General features: G+C 27.5%; 1 protein-coding gene across 4 annotated transcripts in view; it reads left to right on the top strand.

The window, feature by feature from the left end:
• LOC142326836 (salivary C-type lectin 2-like) overlaps positions 1-20,169 on the top strand; it is a 306,085-nt gene extending 285,916 nt beyond the window's left edge. For all 4 annotated transcript variants that reach the window (XM_075369567.1, XM_075369566.1, XM_075369565.1 and 1 more), the window contains 3 exons: positions 8,046-8,149; positions 14,293-14,401; positions 19,464-20,169. In XM_075369567.1, coding sequence (XP_075225682.1) covers positions 8,046-8,149; positions 14,293-14,401; positions 19,464-19,711 — 461 coding nt within the window. In that variant the 3' untranslated portion in view covers positions 19,712-20,169. The remainder of the gene's footprint in view (positions 1-8,045; positions 8,150-14,292; positions 14,402-19,463) is intronic.
• Positions 20,170-20,816: the final 647 nt, after the last annotated feature.

Genomic DNA, 20,816 nt, shown 5'->3' with positions numbered 1-20,816 from the left:
AGATGTAGCGTGTCATGAGGAATCTTTTTGATGGGGACCCCTTTTTTCTTTAAAAAATAGAACTAACGGAAAAATAATATCATTTTGGTTTTTTATTCTTTTCTGCAAATTGATAATGAAAGTTTTTTTTTTGAGAAAGCATAATCTTTTAAATATTAGCTATTAAATGGCAGGCGTCTTGTGTATTTTTACATTCAATTATTTTGCTAATCGTATTAAGTAGTAATTAAATTAATTTTTTAAATATTTAAATTAAAATCTCTTTGTGGTTAGTTAATTTAAGTACTTATTAATATTAATTAAAATTATAATAAATTTAAATAATAAAAAAATTATTGACTAAAAAAAAAATCTACAACAAAAATATAAAAATTTAAACAAACCACTAATTTTTTATTTTGAATATTAAAAAAATTGAAATTATACAGTTATCAGTTTCTTCTGGTGACAGTTAATTTTACTGGATTTTTCAGCATCTAAAAACTGATATACTGTTATACATAGTATATAAGTAATAATCTATACTGCATAATTACATTGTAAAATTTTATTATTCTCACAAAAATATCTGATTAAGCGTGAATACTTTATTAAGGTTAAAATAATAAACATGAGAAGTAACTTGTGAAATGCTTATAATTGAACTTGAAGTTTCACCAAGTTCACAAACTTTCTAACCATTCATAATATTTTCTTAAGTATATTGTTAATTTATTAACTAATCATCGTTACAAACATTATTATTACTAATCAAGCATTACCATCTCATTATGAATTGTTCAAATATAAACATAAATTAAAAGGGAAAAATTATCTTTTAATTACATTATTTTTACTTTCCCGTTAGGTGTACTTTCTTGTACTACAATAAGGAAAAGAATTGAAATCATGCTAAAAATCTACTTTCCATTTTTTTGTTTTTGAAAGGGAGTCACAAAAGTCGAGAATACAAAAAAAGAGAGTAAATTCTATTTGTTTATATAATATACATATATATATAATATGCATATATATATATATATACTAGCCGGCCCATCTAGCAGTACCCGGACCCTCGGCTCCGGAATTCGCAACCCAGGCGAATCCCGGAGCCAACTCAGGGGCTTTTCAGGCCCCTATCCCATGGCCGCAGAGCTCGCTTTGCTTGCCATTCCCAATTCGCCAGGGAACCGTCGCCCAAGAGCTTACTTCGGTCACCATTCCTATCTACTCAAGAGGGCTTCATCCCCTGGACCCTTGCACTGTACGTTATCCTAATGGTTGTGAGAATTATACTGATAAATAATATCTATTTATTCTTAATGAATATTTTTAATTCACAACTTCACCCTCCTTAGGGGGGAAGAAATAATAAATATTTTTAATATCTTAACCTTCAAGGGAGTTAGGGCCTCGGTCGATAGTTTAAAACCTTCCCTGGGATAACACGAATGTATCCTGAAAATTTGAAAGTAATCGGTTGGTTGGTTTTCGCGTGATGTAATAAAAAAAAAAAACCAGACAAACTTATGTACATATATTTTATACATTTCCGAATAACCGTGATCTGTTAGATCGTGACTGTACCTGATGCATTCAAAAATTAGCCTTCAACTACTGAAAAATACCCGTCTGAATTTTGAATATCAGACGATTGTTTGCAGAGATATTATAAGAGCACCCAATTGCACCTCCTAAAACAGCGCCCCAGGAGTAACCCTTTGTTACCAGTTGATAGTGATGATTGGTCTAGCCTCCCACAAGGTTTTCGTATACCTCACCACTCTAGCCTCACACGCAGTCCCCACGGGAAGACCATTATTGTTAAACAGAAATTTTTTAATTTATTTAATTTTATTTAACGTAAATTTAATTCTATTATTATTATTATTATATATAAATAAACTGCTTACAAATATTAATTTTCGTTTCCCTTAAGTGCTTTCTGCTATTCTGCCGGGATTATAATTTATGATTGAAATATAGAAAAGTATAAAACTCAAATATTTAAATTACATACATAACGATTGATCGTCATTTTATAAAAGTTTAAGTCTTAAGTCAAAGTAACTACGTCTGTATTGTAATAGTAACACAGTTATCTATTGTAGATAACAATTGATTTGATAATAGATAACAATAGCGATATATATATATATATATATATATATATATATATGTGTGTGTATGTATGTGTGTGTTTTCACATTTATTTTGGTTAATAACTAGAATTTAGTTATATTCATTTTCTACAAAAACTAACTAAAGTTCTTCAAATTAAGCATTTTGATTTCTTTATATCAGGTATTGATGTATTAACGTTTAGAGTTGGGATCTAAAAGGAATGAGGAGAAAAAAGGGGTAGTTCAATTGTTTTATCTTATACCTCTGACGATTTTTTAAAGGTAATTTTACGTACAACTTAGGTTCATACATAGTAGTGCTACAGTACAACCTATTTAATCACCATTAAATAATTGGTTTTAACTTTTGCCTAATAATTTTCTTCCTTTTAACTAACTGAAAAAAATAGGGAGTTATTTAATTCATCCTTATGTATTGTTTATATATATATATATATACAAGCCTTAGTCATGACTAAATAGACAGATTTTAGTAATTATTTTTTTTATTCTTTAGATAAACTTCCTTTGTGGTTATATAGTTTTTTTTTAAGTAGGAGATTTTTGAAAAAAAATAAATACATTCTTTTATTGTTTTCGTAGAAAATATGAAGATATTTTTCATATTTTTTTCATTATCATAGTACTGGATTGATCTATCTAATTTTAAATAACCTGATGCTGTTTTAGCATTCAAGTATTTTTTAATTAAAATATTAGTTGAAAAAATTAGGGAAAAGTGATTATTTTCCCATTCCAAAGGGCCTTGGCACACATTTGATACTAGTCCCTTAACATGGTTTCTTTCCATTCCTTTCGATATGTATATTAAGATGGAGTTTTCTTGCATTCTGCGTACAGCAGCATTTTTTCTTATAGATCTACCCGTGTTTACTTAGTAGATATATTTTCTAATTTTTCTGCAGAGGTTAATACAATTAAGCTCACAAATAAGAAATTAAGCTTGTGTGTTCAATTAAGCACACAAATAAGAAAAATATAAACTAGTTAGAAAATGGGAAGCTAAAGAAAATAGGGTAAAATTTAAGATTTACTGTAGAATTTTACTTTTGGTGAAACCTTACAAGGAAGTTTATTATCTCAAAATGCTAGATTTATCTGATGATAATTTTCTATTAATTGAACAACGCTTAATGAAACTTCAAACATTCAATAAACAAGAGAGATATTTACTTACACATAATTTAATTCACTGAGAAATTGAGAACTGAATATTTTTTTTAAAAACAGGTTTATTTTCTTCATTTAGAAGATATATAAAACGTAAATGTGGTGTAAAATGGAGTGAAGTTGTCAAACTATGATTAATATTTTTTGGCCGTCAAAGGAGGGGAAAGCTCTTCCAGCCGCCGCCTGACCACACAGATGGCAGTGTCGGGCTCTCAACATCTAAAACCCCTACCCCTAACGTCCTGATAGCCACCTTTCGGCATAACTAGCCACCAGGGGCATGTCATATTATTTAGCGGACTCCAATGGATGGTTCAGAGAGTCCTGACTGCATTAACAACAGCGATAACCTTCACGGGTCCCCGACTTCCTCACAGCCCAGGCTCTCTCATTCCCACAGCCATTAACGTTCACGACCCTTTTTTGCCATCTTAGTCTGAAGAATTTCTCTGCTCATGGCTGTTATGGTATTCCAGCAGGTTTCACTCCAATAGTTTGCCCGTCAGGTTGACAGCACAAAACCATCTGGTGATGTGAATACACCATTGTCTCTCCACAGTCCACCTGATACATTCAAAGAAGGTTTGACTAACTGTGTCATCCAAATAACTTTACTCCAAACACTACAGTAAGCAGGTGCAATCTGCAGCACCATCCTCCTCTGGATCCCGTTAAGCACCTTCTTGCATCCCTCGAAGTCTAGCGCATTGTGCCATATCAGACTCACATAATGAGCAATAGAACTCACAACTGTGACCAGCAACTTCCTTTTGGTCTCCTATATTCTTCACAAGCCTAGCGAGCACTTAGCCGCCTTTTCCACTTTCTATGCTGTCTTGAGACCATGAACTGTCGATCTCATTCTTCTGTCTAGCCGTATGCACAGACATTTGACTGCCACAACCGGAAAAATGGCAGACTCTCCTACTTGGATAATAATTTGGGGGAGCCTTCTCCAACCGACTGGGACAAGAACTTCTGTTTTGCTTGCAGCCAGCCTCAACTCCTTGCCACCAGCCATGTTTTTGTGATCTCAACAGCTTGGTTCGCCTTGGTTATAAGATCATGACATCAGGAAACCATACTAGTTCAACACCTTTTGATCAATCCAACTTTTAGAGACTATTACAGGCTACATTTCACAGGAGGGATCCCTGCAGTGAGCCTTGTGATACACCCCTCTAATGGTTGAATATTATTCAGGCTTAAGTGGGCTGGAAATGCTGATGTTCAGCAATACATTCTCAATAAAGAATATTTACTGAGAATAATGTTTATTTATTATTTACTATTTATTCTCAATAAAGAATATAATGCAAAAAACCTCTTTTTCCATAATGAACTAATATGGAATGTTATATAATGTTTAGAATGTCTATTTCATGTTCAGGTTGACTTATGACCATACAGTTTTGGTATGCAACAATGAAATAAAAATTTTTACTTTTTAATATATTAAAAAAACATAAAATATCTTCTTACCAAAACCATTAATATAACATGTTGTTTAATTAAATGACTCAGACTAGAGAGTTTAGTTATACATTATGCTGCTGCATTACCAGTTTTTCACACAAAATTCAATAATTGTTGATTATTTATTTATAACCGGCTGTTTTTTAAATCTGCTTTTAACTTTACCACATGCTGATTCAACAAATTATTTCCATAGTAAATATTCAAATTTTATGAATTTGTATCATTATTTATGGGGTAGAAAAAAAAATAAGCCATACTCACTAGGAGTTAAGCAATATCATGTTGATAATAAAATAAACAATAATAAATTTTTGTTACAGCAATATTCCTCTTCTATATAAAAGAAAAACAGTCAAATTTTATACTCTACCATGCTGACACAAAAAATAAGTGTATTATTTATTTCATTGTGCAAATAGATTTAAAATAATTATATTTGTGAAAATAAATAAATGTTAAAAACACTACATTTTGGTATACAGTATTATGCTAAAAATTGAAAATAAAAAAAATCAGAAAACTAATTTAGAGGTTTCTGAAGTTTTTTGTTACAACAAAAAATCATTCTCTGAAAACATAAAACCTTATGTAACTTTTTAAATTACGTGGGTTGATAGAGTATGAAATAAAGAAAATTGATCATTAAAAAGCTTGTAGAAGAACCTTGTACTAATAAAAAAAAAATAAACATTAGAAGGAGGTGTCATTTATTTATATCTAGGATTACTTGATATGGGTGTAAAGGAAGTGTAAAAAAAAACAACGTAAATATTAGATATGTAAAATAGAATATGGAAATTGAGTTTGTAAGAGGTACATAGACTATATATTAAACTTTATATACTGACACTAATCAGAGAAATGCATTCAACTGGACAAATTACTGATAGCAGTATGTATAAAGGATTATTTAAAATATTAAACACCAGGTGTAGTAGTACGATACATCACACTTATCAAAATGTAGTGTTTCTGAGATGCTTTCTCATCTGTAGCATAAAAGCATAAAATTTTTATATTGACATACATTATCATGGAAGATAATGCATGATTTAAATTGTATTCATAATGCCAATGATTGGAATGATATAACATTTAAATGATTCTATTATCTGCCAAAGTAGTATGAAGAGATTTAATTAATGACAGCACTAATCAGGTCGATTATTTTTATAAAATTTAACCTAATTTGGTTTTAATGTATATGTAAATTATACAATTTTACACTAATGAGCGAATTTGAAAAGGTTGTGTAAATACTGGAAGTTGTTTTTACTTCTTATTTTACTGTAACTGGTGTTTTATATTTTTAATACATAATGTTGTTATACACGAAAAGAATACGTCTATTACTAAAGAAAAAAATTATTATTAATCTCTAAGATGTGATTATGAAGACATTCTTTTGCTTACTTGTTGCTGAGATATTATCGATCTAACTTACATACTGTAAATACATATATATATTTTTAACTTAACATGATGCAATTAATAATCTAATTATTAATAAAAATTATCTATGAATACACCAAGGCTACTATAAAATTACCAATTTATATGTATAAAAATCTTTTTAAATCTGTGGATTAATCCATCATTAATTATAAAATACTTGCCAGGTATTTAATCATGATGGCTATCAATTTTTATATATAAGAATGGTAATGGCATTATCTGATCATCACCATCATTTGGTGTTCTGTCTGGTGGCTAGCCCCTGCACAGCTGTCTCCATCCATCCCTACCCCAAGTCTTCTCCTTCTCCCCCTTGTAGTTTCCAATCTTCACTTCATCTGTTAACTCCTTCCTTCTTCTTCCTTCCTTTCTTCTTTTACTGACCCTTATGATACAGTAGTCAAGACTCCACTCTCCTCTTACAAGATGTTCCAACCAGTTTGCAATCCTTCCTTTTGTTTCTATTGCACTCATGCAGTCTTCTGTCACCATAATCCCAAATACCTATAATTATTTTACAGTTTTCCATTCTTCCTTACTTGTCCATACCAGTAAATGCTTTTTTGTTTAATCATTAAATTAGCTTATCCAACATTTATTTTCATTCCATACTCTTTCATTTCTTCCTCCAGGACTGTCACCGTCTCTGAAGTGCATGTGTGCTATCAGTTTGAATACCACATCAACAGCAAATCTCAAGCATCTTATTTTTGTCCTCCTGTACTACTTATTCTTCTTCTTTTTCTTCTAATGTATTCCTTACGATATCTTCATTATAAATGTTGAAGTCAGTGAGAGGCATTATCTGATACACTATTGTACAACTGATGATGAATCCATGGCCTTGAAAAGTTTTATAGTATAAGTTTTTAAGTTCATGGTAAGCTTGTTATTTTGACTTGTTCATAGGTTAAACATCTATAGTATATATATATATATATATATATATATATATATATATATATATATATATATATATATATATATATATATTCTTATTTGTTGAATTTTATTATGTTATAATACGTAGTCTAATATAATTTTGATATTCATAGTATTTTTTTAAAATAAAAATTGAAGAAAATTAATTGAAAAACATCAATAAATATATATATATATATATATAAATATATTTATCTATTTTTGTTTTGCTGCATTTCAGAAAATTTTTTCCTTATGTTTCTTCTTTTTGCACTTTTTGTGAACATAATGAATTCCTGTGGGCAACAGTTTTGTATGCCTTTCCTAATTTAAAATAAAACTAAACATTTTTAATAAAATTAACTTTAAAATAAGTTGAAATATAACTAAAATTCATCCTTAAAAGTAAGAATGTATTCAATATTTTCAAGTAGTCTTTAAATGTAACTACCAAATTAAAGAATTAGTAAATTGATAGCAGTTTTTAATTTGACGCTGATTTTGCCAATTCAATTTTTTTTTTTAAATTGAAAAGTATTTTTGGTTTACTTTTTAAGAAAGTTACATTTTTAAATGTTTTAAAAAATGTATAATTTAAAAACAGCAATTAAAATATTTGCTTTTTTTAAGTGAAAATGTTTAGAACAGATTACCTTTACATATATTTGTTAATATTTAGAATGATTTAAATAAAACACATCTTTACACCTGTCAAACTAAATTAAATTATCCATGCTTAAAAGCTTTCTTTTACGTGACATTTTATACAAAGCATCATAAAAAAGCTTTGTATATAATATACTTAAACTTATTTTATTGAGTACTTTATTTAATGTTATGAATTTTTATGTTATTTAAAATTTTTATATATAATAATATATTTTCTTTTTATTTCAGGTGAATGTACAAATTGCGTAGATGAAGGTCCTAGCATTAATAAATGGACTATGCCTCTTCTTAAGTTAGGAGAGAAGAGATATTACCTTGGAATATTTTTCAGGGTAAGCAACATTATACTTTATATTGTTTATTAAATTCATTGAACACTAGGTTGTATTTTTAATATTTAACATTACAATAATTTATATTTTTAGACAACAGGATTCTGCTAACTTGCTCCTTACTAATTGTAAGGAGCAACCTACAGTATTTGTTCCTACTAATTATTTAAAATTGACCTTTTTACATATATCAATATTTAAATAAAGATTACATTGTTATTTTTTTAGTACTATAATTTAACATACTATTCAATACATTTAATTAAAATGTAAATTTATATTATGTAGATAAACATAAACATAAAATTAATTAAAATAAAATAGTTAAAGAAAATGAACTTATTTTTAAATCTCCTAACAAAATAGTAAGCTACATTTAACTAAGTTATAAGTAGAGTTAGTGAATGAATTGTAATAAAAATTCTGCTTTTTGTCATGTAACAAACCTTCATTATCCTCATCAGACTACATGACAGGTAAATAATTGCATACTATTAGCAATACCTAAAAAATATTTTCAACTTGTATTTGATCAGTAACTGTTGTGGTTTTCATACCTTAGGTATATAAGCATAATTTCAAAAATCAACAATCACACTGAATTAACTGACTATATTTTTTTCAACAAGGAATTATGTTTTCCAACCTTATATTTAAACATTTTTAATTTTATGATGAGTATAAAAGATAATTCAATAGAACAAGTTAAAATTACACCATACCAGGTCTTGTGAGTGAGATGGTAAATTGTATTACTTATGAAAATTATGTAAAGTAAGGTAAAATGTCAAAGTTTTAGGCCTTATTTAATAAATCGCCAAACCATAATTTATGCAGTTTCTCTGAATGTTTATTAATGGTAAGTGACCATCCTAGTTGATGTCATGTATAAATTATTCTAAAATTATATATATTTGACAGATCAAAATAACTCATTTAGAGTGGAAAAAAATTGTTACCTGGACTTTTATAAGTGGAAATGGTAAAGGCGCTTATAATAAACATAAAAAAATAAATACGTGAGGGGAGAGGTGGAGGGTTGATTTGGGGGGGTTGAAAACAGGTGAAAAATGATATTATTGTGATTTCCAGCGAAAGTTGACATCAAAAAACCAAATTTTGTCAAAATTAAATTATTTTTGCAGGAATGAAAAATAAAAAACAAAGAAAAAAAAGATTTTCATATTTTTCTCAGAAATGTTAAAAAGTGACCTCAACAAAAGTTGTAGATTTTTGCATGATCTACATACAACTTTTGTATTGGAAAATTTGTTTTTCAACTCCCCAACCCACGAACCGCTAATATCATCCCTCCACCACCTCTGCTCACGCATTTATTTTTTTTACATTTATTATAAGCCCCTTTACCATTTCCACTTATAAAATTCCAGGTAACAACTTTTTTTCTCTAAGTGTAATTTGGTTGGACTATATATATATATATATATAGAGAGAGAGAGAGAGAGAGAGAGAGAGTCAAACCAAATATACCATATATATATATATATATATATATATATATATAAAACAATAAAGATTGTAATTAAAAATTATACCATCAGATGCAGTTTAAAAGGTTGAGAACACTTGCCTATTTGTTTATAGCACTTCCAGAGATTACAGCTCCATCATCAGCACATGTTTTACTTTTTACAAGTTACAGAAAATATGAAATAAAATATTATTATAGTAAAATACTGTAGTCAAAATTAAAAACATCCTATATCTACCACGACACGATACAGAATAGTATTATCAAATCTTAATCATTACCAATTGGTCTTCCAAATTTATCAATTCATTATTGAATTTGATCTGTTTATTGATAAATATATAATTATTTTTGAATTTTGTATCTAACATAACACTTTTTCAATATAGCCTAAGATCTGGCAGCTGATTTCTGCAGATATGTTTTTTTTAATGAAAGATTAATGATAATTTAATACATTACTGTCGATTGCCTAGCAAAAATTAGCAGCATATTTAATTACCTTTAATTAAATATATTCTAATAATTTATTTTAACAAATTAGAACTATATTTTTTAATGAGAATTAAACGTCATTTGAAAGAAAATGATGTGAAGAATGTAAAAAAAAATGGTTACCAGCTCTCAATTAGCCGCAACCTCCAAATTGCCAGGTATAAACAGGTAGTTATTGTTAATTATTTACGCTCGTGTTTTTCAAAATTTTTGAAGTTTAATTTTTTTCCGTACAATAGTCATGCTGTGTTTTTGTTTACAACATGAAGCAGTGAGTGCATTCCTTCTCTCTCGTTCACAGGCAACCATGTGTTATAGTGTACAGAAAAAATTATACTTCAATTTAGTACATAATTTTTTTGAAAAACACAATGAACGTAAGTAATTAACAATAACATACTTGTTTACACCTGGTAACCTGGAGGTTGTGACTGACTGAGAACTGGCAACAATTTTTTTTTTAATTCTTCACATCATTTTCTTTCAAATGTCGTTAAATTCACTTAAAAAAATATAGTTTCAACTTGTTAAAATAAATTAATTACAATATATTTAATTAAAGGTAATTGCAGCTAATTTTTTCTAGGCAACCTGGTAATAATGTATTAAATTATTATTAATCATTCATTTAAATCGAGTTTCATTAAAAAAACAGATATCTGCAGAAATCAGCTGCCAGATCTTGTACTAATATGTCTATTTCTTTATTATTATTATTATTATTTATTTCCAGTATTTCCAAATTATTTTCTGTTCATAATATTATGTTTGTTTTTTATTACATGTTCTGTAACATTTGAAAATTTAGTATTACCATTTTTATAATTATTATTATAGTGTTCATTAAATCTTGTCATGAAAGACCTGGTGGTTTTACCTATGCAGAGTGTATCACAAAGTTCTCTCAGAACTTTTGTAACTTATTCTACTTGCGAAAATAATGGAAAAAGATCTATAAAACACATGTCCTAAAATGCTTCGTTTGTGAGTTACGGAAGTGAAAAATTTCCCTCAGGTTTCAGCTGCTCCGATGAAACAAGGTTAAATTTTTAGGACATTATTTAAGCAGCCGATTTAGAGATTTCTCATGGTTTTTGAACGGGAAAAATGAATGAAATAGGTCACAGAACCTTACCTGCAGTAGTTTTTAAGAAATCTGTGGTGAAATCCAATAAATTGAGGTAAAAACCCTGTTTTTTATGTTTGACGTACAACTTTGTTAAATGTGTAATAAATATTTAAAACTTTTAAACAAAATTTGCAAAGAATTTAATTCTCAACAAAATAGTGTAAGATAAGTTGAATAAAACAAAAAATGTTATAAAAATTTGAATATTTTTTAGAAACAGTACACTAGACCAAAATGTACATATGTACCAGTTTATAATAAATGTTTGAAAATGAGCCTGCCATTTTCAACAGTAACAATAGTTACTGTTGCTCTTTTTAGTTCTTAAGAGCTGTTATTAAGTTGCGAACAATTATATATTATAATGCGATTATATTATAATGCGAACAATTAATTCCTTATGAAAATTATTTGTTTCTATACAATATTTTTCAACCTCAGAAACAAAAATCTAAAGGTGTTAGATCAGGTGATCTTGGTGGGGAGGATGTGGACCTCCACGACCAATCCATTCCTCAGGGAAATGATGATTTAAGTGAGTGGAAACAGCACAAGATAAATGAGGAGGCACGAAATCGTGGTGTAAGTATACCTTGTGTCTCAGCAGTAGAGGAAAATTTTCAAGAAGCTGCTGCAATACAAGTAAACCTCAGCATTTAGGCAGCCAGGTTAAGATGAATGGTCCAAACAGCTGATTGTGAAAAAGGCTACACCATACACTGACACTAAATCGGTGTTGAAATTTGCCTTTTCCATTTCATAAGGATTTACTTCTGCCCATGTATGCTCCTTGCATAAGTTGTTGATGTTATCTCAAATGAAATTTGCCTCGTCCATAAACAAAATATACTTGAGATTTCTGTTTAATAATAATGGGCTTCCTATGGGGGAATGTGTGTGAGGCTAAAGTAGTGAGGTGATGCGAGCATGTCGTGTGAGGCTAGACCAATCATCACCAATCACCAAATTTTTGCATGCACAGGTACACTCTTGACCTAAATCATGGTTATTCAGAAATGCTATTTGTCATATCTGTGCAACCAATCTTCTGATTTCCAAAATTCAAACGAGGTATTTGCTAGCATTATACAAAATCATGATGGAAACAAACCAGAATAAAAGGAGCAATGTTTGTCAGCAATGTTTTTTTTTCAGCAGCTGTGTTTTTTAATTTTTAATATTTATCACTTGCTTTGTATATTAATATTTTAAATAATTTGCAGTATTTTATTATAATAATATTTTAATTTCATATTATTATATGTAATTTGTAACAAGTAAAAAGTCTTCTGTTGATGAGCTGTAAGCTCTGAAAGTGCTACAGGTAGGTAAATGTTCTTCCTCAACTGTATCTGGTGGGTATAACTTTATAATTTTTATTGTTAACAATAATCATTAATATATATATATCATTAATATATATAATTTTATATATATATATATATATATATATATATATATATATATATATATATATAAAACCCACGATATACATTCATTGGTAAGTGAAACTGTTTAATTTTAGCATGCTTGTAGATATAACATTTTTCCTGTTTTTCAAGTTCTTTATTAAAGTATGTCTTTATAAATTAGGTAGGTCCAATAGTTGGTCTGTTTCCTGTATTATTTTTAGACCTTCATTTTTTCCTTGTCCTTCAGAGAGCATATACACTTTTTAAAAGGAGATGATGAATGTAATAAATGTCCTTTAAACACTGTTTCTATTTTCCTATTTTATAATTTTAATTTAATTTTTATTATCCATTTTATTTACTTCATATGAATAAATCAATCTTTTTTTGTGAAAAAACAAGAAGAAATTTTATTTAAAATAAAATACTGAATGTTTTATACAATAGAATATAATTTACCTAATTAAATATTATTTTCTAATAGATTAATGATTTAAAAATTAATAAAATTATAAATTTTGAAATTTGAAAACAAAATATCAGATTTATTCTGTTGTGTTGTATTTAAAATTAAACATGCCTATAAAATTTTTATTAACATATTTCATTCATATTTTGTTCATTAACATATTCCATCAGAATACAGACAGAAATGTAAGATTAACAGGATAATGTTTCATATGAGTACTGAATCCAGAGTTCAAATATGTGATATAATAAAATGCATAACAGACACATGACGTATCCATATAAAATTCATATGTAATAAAAGGAAATGTACAACTTTAGAAAAACACACAAAACATAGTATCATACACACACATCGCAATGTTTCACTTATTCTTTTGTGCCAATAGGGATGATTTCTTTGAAAGATTTACTGAAAGACATTCCACAGCCAATTAAATATAAATTATGCAGCTTTTTCATTTACTCATGTGCATCATATTTCCTAAGTTTTAATCAGATGAATGATGGTCCGATATAAAATATAAAGTCAGCTGTAAAAGATCTTTATTGAAACATTTACTTTAATGTTGTCTGATTTGTATAATTAAACCACGTTTTATCAGTACATCATTCCATTTAACTCATTTCATTTCTTTTACTCTTAAGATGTTTATTTATCAGTAAATAAATTAAATATTAAATGATGATAGCAGTTAAAATAATCTATGTAAAGTAAATAAGAGAATGTTTTCTGATGAATTTTAATTTAAGAGTTTTATAATCTGAATTGCTCAGAATGATGCCACAGACTATATTTAGTTTGGAGTTCATTGGCTGTTATGCAAATTCTTTATTCAGTTTTCCTGTTCATGTAATCTTATTTAGAAATAAAATTTTCTGGCATGGCCATGCTTTGATGACTTTAATAAACTAGTCAAACCTGTATTTTGATTTTTATTAAACTTGTATCAAACATTGTTTCCCTATGAGAGGCACTGATAAAATATTACAATAATTATAAAAATTTATAATACTTAAATTTTAATTTTTTAATAATATCTTTATTTCTACCAAAATACTTCAACATTCAAACAATGCTTTCAACTTCAGACTGCGTAAAAATTTATTCATTTAATTCTTATAATGAAGTATTTTTTGATTCCAGGCAAATTGGTTCAGAGCAGCTCAGTATTGCAGGTATCATGGAATGCATTTAGCAAGTATTAGTAGTCAAGAAGAAAATGACAAGCTGGAAAAACACATTAGAGATTTTGGTTAGTATTTAAAAAATAAATTACAAATACAATACCATTACTTTAATGAAAGAAATGCCTTAGTATTGCTTTATTAAGAACGGCAAGAATGGAGCTGTTTAATTTTTTTAAAACTGTGCAAAAAAGATGCCTTTTTTGGTACATGTAACTTCAACAAAACAATTCTGCAAAATATTAGTTATGTAAATATAAGGAATTTAATCCTTATTACCATCAAACTTCAATTTGGATGTACTTCTATACATGTGCTTAATTTTCTCAAACCGAATTTGAATCTCCTCCAATAATTTCTCTTTTTAACATCAAGTTATCTTCCATATATTTTTCAAAATACACGTGCTTTTCATTATGAAAAATATCCGCAATAAATTGCACAAGTTATTTTTCTCATAATCCCAAAAATAGTAACAAATTTATATATTTACTCAAGTTTGATATAATTTTGTACACAAATGATTACAAGAAGTTATCATCATTCAGGGTTATCATCACTCAATATGCTAATAAGCTTCTTATTAGCATATTGAGATTAGGATAGATTGATCAAAATTATTCTTAATTTCACTTTGCCACTTCTGTAAAATAAAATCTTTGATGATTAGTTTTCATTCTCTTTGTTGAAATAGTTGGTCATCACCGACTTGCTATTATTGTTATTATGCCTGTTCTTTCATGCTGTAGGACTGTGCTTGAAATTCAGTTAAAAGTAACAATGCATTGCAACTAGATGTAGTAAAAAATTATATGTTTTAAAAAATAATTAATTTTTTTATATTTTTTATATTTATATTAAGTAAATGTAAAAAACAATAAGTGTGTAGTTACAACTAGGTTCTTTTAACTGCAACTCCTCTTTGAGGTTGGAAATCTTTACAGCAGTTTTAAACTGCAATCATACCATTCGCCTTTAGCTATATTTTTTATCCCTTGTATTATGAGCTCAGCAAAGAATAAACTTCTCCTCGTATAACACAGCTTACAGCTTGAAAAAAAGTATATAAGAATCTGTTTAAGAGTTAGGAATACATTACTTACAGCAGTAATTATTTTAAAAGACTGCAATTTGTCATGATAAATTAATTCTTTTTTTTCCATTAAAACTAAAACTTGATTTATATGACAGGTTTTTGATAGATATAAAATAAAATTGTATATTTAAAATAGTATTATAAATTGTTTATTGATTAGACTGTTAATAATACACCCGATTTTAATAATACACCAATTTTTAACATGTTAACAAGAAAATATTATCAAATGACCTTCTAATATTTGTCACCATTATTAAATTAAGAACTTGTTTCCTTTTTAAGTATCCTGACAAAAATTATACGGAGATTGCATTTTAACTTTTTTTTTGAAGTATTTAACAAAAAAAAACATTTTTTCAAATGCTTTTCAAAATAAATACTCCCTTCCTTCTTTGGAAGGTTAATCATTACTGTAAAATCTGTATACCAAATCTTCAAATTAAGAAAAATAATAAATAAAAAAAAATAAAAAACAAGATTATTACATTTTAACGAAATAATATAAATTTACTTATGTCATAGCCTATTTCTCTGCATAAATTCCCATTGCTGGTAATTTTTGCTACTGTTATATCAACAGAGTATAACAGAGTTAGCATTGAAATGAGACTATTTCATGCAGAAAATCTGACTAGTTTTATATTATAAATGCCTTATAGTAATATAAAAAAAATAAATTTCTTTTATTATTTGTAAAGGTACTAAGTAAAAACATCATCTACTGATTATTTATAATAATAATTTAATAATTATAATAATTTATAATTTTTTTTTTCTTTTCATCAAACAACTCCTAAGTCATACACATTTTTTATTGAGTTTATACTGATTTATTTTAAATTGTATATATGAAGAAAATTCGTTGAGATAATAGCATTCTTTTTCTATACATAATTAAAAAATCTAAAGATTTATTCTATTGTAAAGAATCTGTACTGCAATTTCAATAACGTAAACCTGAAATCTGAATACACTCAAAAAAAAAATTAATGATTACCCAAATAAAAATATAATTCTTGAAATATTTATTTTCACTGTATATAATGATTGTAAAATGCAACATGAGTTATAATAAAAATAGCAACTAAGTGTACAATATAAATTTTGGTTTTAGAAACTATCCAGAAGTCAAATTCATGTTAACATATGCTGTTAAATTAATGAAATAGATAGCCCAGAAATAACAGTATTCTGAATAAAAAGTAGTATACCTATTAAGCTTGTAGTTTCAGCCTGGATTATATTAATGGTATTGATAAAATTTTATTTTATTGAGGTAAATAAATAAATAAATAAATATATATATATATATAGAATGAGTCAAAACTATGAAAATCCATCAACAACATTAAAATTATTCCAGAATTAATACTGTAACTTTCAGGATACAGTATCAGTCAACTACTTTACCTTTTAATGAGAAATAGAATTTCAATCCCTTCTCAGAGGGGGGAGTGGCCCAGGGATTGTAACTAAAATATTTTAAATGGTAACACCCTTTATGTGTAATATCATTTTGAAGGTCTCTATGCGACAAGAAAAATGGTATTAATAAAAGTTTGGTACAATGTCTCAATGTCTGGTATGATGTTGAGAACATAACATTTGGATAATGTTATATTCTCGTGCTGCTATTCAAGTCGAGGAATGAGAATTCTCATAAAATGAGAATTTGAAATTTAATTCATGAGAATTTAAAAAAAATTAAATTTAACTTTTAAAATAAATTTTAATTAGATTTATTAGATTAATTTAGATTAGATTTTAATTAAGGTCAGTTTAATTTCTATTTATTTAATTTTATTATTTGAACTTAATAAATTAAGTCATTTTCCTTATACTGCCTCCATTTTGGGTACAGACATTGTAACAACCTTTTATTTATACCATTCTTCTTGTCTTAAAGAGACCTTTAAAGTGATATATCAAACAAAGAGTGTTACCATTTAAAATATTTTAGTTATAATCCCTGGGCCACACCTAAGAAGGGATTGAAATTAAAATTTTAATGGCATTGTTTAAAAACTCATAGTAAGAGTAATATTATTATTGTAAAAAAAAATTATTTTATTGTAACTTAAGTGATCAGAAAGTTGTTAAAATGGTAAATTTAAGATAAATATAAAATAACAAATACAAGGTCTGCAGTTAAAGTAATGAGATTGGTTCAAAAAACATTTTATTTACAATTCAATTATACATGGACTGTATCACCTTCAAAACAGTTCCCTTGGGAAACCACGCAATGCTTCAATCTTCATAACAGTGTTGGAACTCAGAAACCGGAATATCCTTCAGATGACTGTTTCAAAATTGTGTTGTTTGAGCTGTTCTTTTTGAAGTTGGGAACAGGAAAAAGTTGCAGGGACTAAAGTCAGGTGAATTGAGAAACTACAGGAATATTTTTCTTTGCCGAAAACTTAACAATTGAGAGTGCAGTGTGACAAGGTGCATTGTCATGATGCAGCATCCAGCTGTCTTTGATGTCTGGTCCATGTAGTAAACTCTTTTCCGCAGTTTTTCCTGTTCAATTCAGTTGAATCCTCAGTAAACATATTGATTTGCAGTCTGTCCTGTAGGTAAAAACTACTTTTAGACAATGCCATTACTATCAAACAAAGAAATTACCATAGTTTTGATTTTTGATTTGCTCATTTTTGCTTTTTTGGGACATGGTGTTTGAAGTGTGCCACTCCTTGTTCTATTGTTTTGTTTTTGGGTCTCATTCAAATATCCAACATTCATCATCAGTAATAACATTTTTTTAGAAAATCGGGATCAGTTTCAAGAGTGAGGTTTTTTGGAACCAATTTTGCACAAACTTTTTTCATGTTCGTTTTTTAAAATTTGATGGACTGTGGTATGGTTAAAATTCAATTTTTCTGCAATCAATGGATCATCCACATCTGATTCCCAGCCATCTGAAAATTCTTTAAACCACTTAAAAACTTGAGCTTGTGATAGAGCATCATCTCCATATGCTTTTTTCAATTTTTAAAAAGTTTGAGTAGCATTCTCACACAGTTTAACACATAATTTGATTGCATAACATTGCTCATAATAGTATCATTCATTTTTGTATCACACAACAAAAACTCGTTTCATGAAAAGTTCATTTACATCTCATGTGGCAACAATAGACTAAAAATATTAATACCTAATATAAATCAGCTGTTCATATAACCACATGTTTACAAGTAACTTTACAGTGTTGCCACTTAGGCTGCCAAAAAACTAGTCTCATTACTCTATTTACAGATCTTGTAAATAAATAATTTAAAATAAATAAATGGTAAATTATTAAAAATGACAACACAAACATAATAATGCCCTTTCTCATACACTGAAGTATTGTGCTGAGTTACACAAAAACAATTTCTGTTGTCTATTTTAATCCAGGTGGAATCTTAAAAACTAAATCTGACTTTTTAATGATATTTCATTTCAGATGGGAATATATGTACTAAATCTGACACGGATTACTGGTTATTTCTTAAAATAGCTATCCTTCCTGTTTTTTGCATAAAAAACATTAGTCAGTTAGAAAACAACCAGAAGTAAAATAATTACACTACTTTTAATAAGAACTATCTTTATGCCAAGATTATGAGTTCCATTAGTTATATTTTACATTTAAGTCTATTTATTATGTTAAATTCTCCTATTTACTATTACGATCAGATAGTGTCTAACTCTGCTCAACCTTTCTTGCCTCTGTGATGTATATAAAATCCCTGAGATGTAAGAAACACCAGTCGGAGTTGCTTTCTCAATGAAAGCATGATTACTCTCATCATGTTAGCCAAATAGCCAGTTCCTTCAACAAACTGCTGAGTGAAGGTGTCACTACAGTTCTGAATATCACTTACATTTTGGTAGACTTTGTAGTGACGTGCAACAATGTATTTGGTTTAGTAAAGAAGGGAATGGTAAATCACATTACACCTATTTTCAGGAGTAACGTACATATTATGTCATGAAACCTCAACTGTTTGATTACAATATCTAACGCATACATGATTAATGTTTAGGTTTAGGGCACGAACACTTTTGGACGTCTGGTACAGATCAAGCAGAAGAGGGACAATTTTTCTGGATGTCAACAGGTCGTCCAATAACATTCACAAATTGGAATACTGGAGAACCAAATAATTTTCGTTATGAAAATGGTGAAGAAGAACACTGTCTTGAATTATGGAACAGAGATGGTAAAGGTCTTAAGTGGAATGATTCTCCATGTTCGTTTGAAACATTTTTTGTTTGTGAAGTAGGAATGTAAAAATGAAATATATTTATGTTAATTTTAAAAGTGGAATTTTAATTAAAAATTTTAACACATTATGTATGATTTAAATTAAAAACTGTGTGTATAAATTGCATATGTTTGTTATACTATGATTAAATTATTGTCAGTTGATAACTCTTATCCAGTTTCTGGCATATGTAATGGCTTAATTTTTTGTTTTAAAAATAATTTACCTTTTCTGTTTTACTCATTACTCATGTATATGTGTTGCACTTACTAGTGTAACACATATACATGAGTTCTAGTTACTAATAGAAGAGTACTTTATTAATCTGTGTAAGTAAAAAGAAAGTTTAATTTGCAATATGTAACTAAAGTCTACTTTATCTGGTGAAAAAAAAAACATATGCATTGTGATGGATATCTAATAAATATGCTATTATATTATTTTGGTTACTATCTTTATGAACAAATGAGCCAGAATTGATGTATTATTAACTTTGATAATTTTTTCTTTGCAAAAAAAGTTTATAACTTTTTTCTAACTATCTTATTTGCTTCTTATATTAATACTTTCATTAAAAAATGTTTAATTTTTTTTTTTTTTTTTTTAGTTGCCTTAAAAGTATTGTATATTAACAAAAAATAAATTTAAAATTTGATTTTAAGTTATTTTTTAATTTGTACTGTAAAATATAATAAAAATAGTTATAGATTGTTATTACTCTTATTAATAATATTATAGTTGTAAATATATGTAACTGTAATTACTACGGTTAATTTAAATAATGAATGTGATTTGTGAGTTTATTTTATGTGTATGTTTGTAAATACGTACGTAGTATTACAAGTATTTTTAGTTAATAATTTTTTTATCATTAATTAATTAGTACGTAAGTAATAATTAGAATAATTTATTCATTTGTTTGTTTTATAATTTCATTTGTTACAATAAAATTATTGATTATAGAATGAACTTTTTGACAGTAGAATAATTTTTTTTTATGTCTAATAATCATTCATAAAATTTCTGCAAAATTATTTTTAAAATTTAATTCAAAACAATAATTCTATAAATCAGTAATTTTTTAAAAAATTACCTCAATTTTAAAAAGTTTTTTGTAATGTTATTGAAACC

Source organism: Lycorma delicatula, chromosome 6 (genome assembly GCF_047948215.1).
Source record: "Lycorma delicatula isolate Av1 chromosome 6, ASM4794821v1, whole genome shotgun sequence".
NCBI classification, from domain to species: domain Eukaryota; kingdom Metazoa; phylum Arthropoda; class Insecta; order Hemiptera; family Fulgoridae; genus Lycorma; species Lycorma delicatula.
The sequence above is the reverse complement of the archived record's forward strand: the minus strand, read 5'-3'. Positions and strand labels throughout refer to the sequence as shown.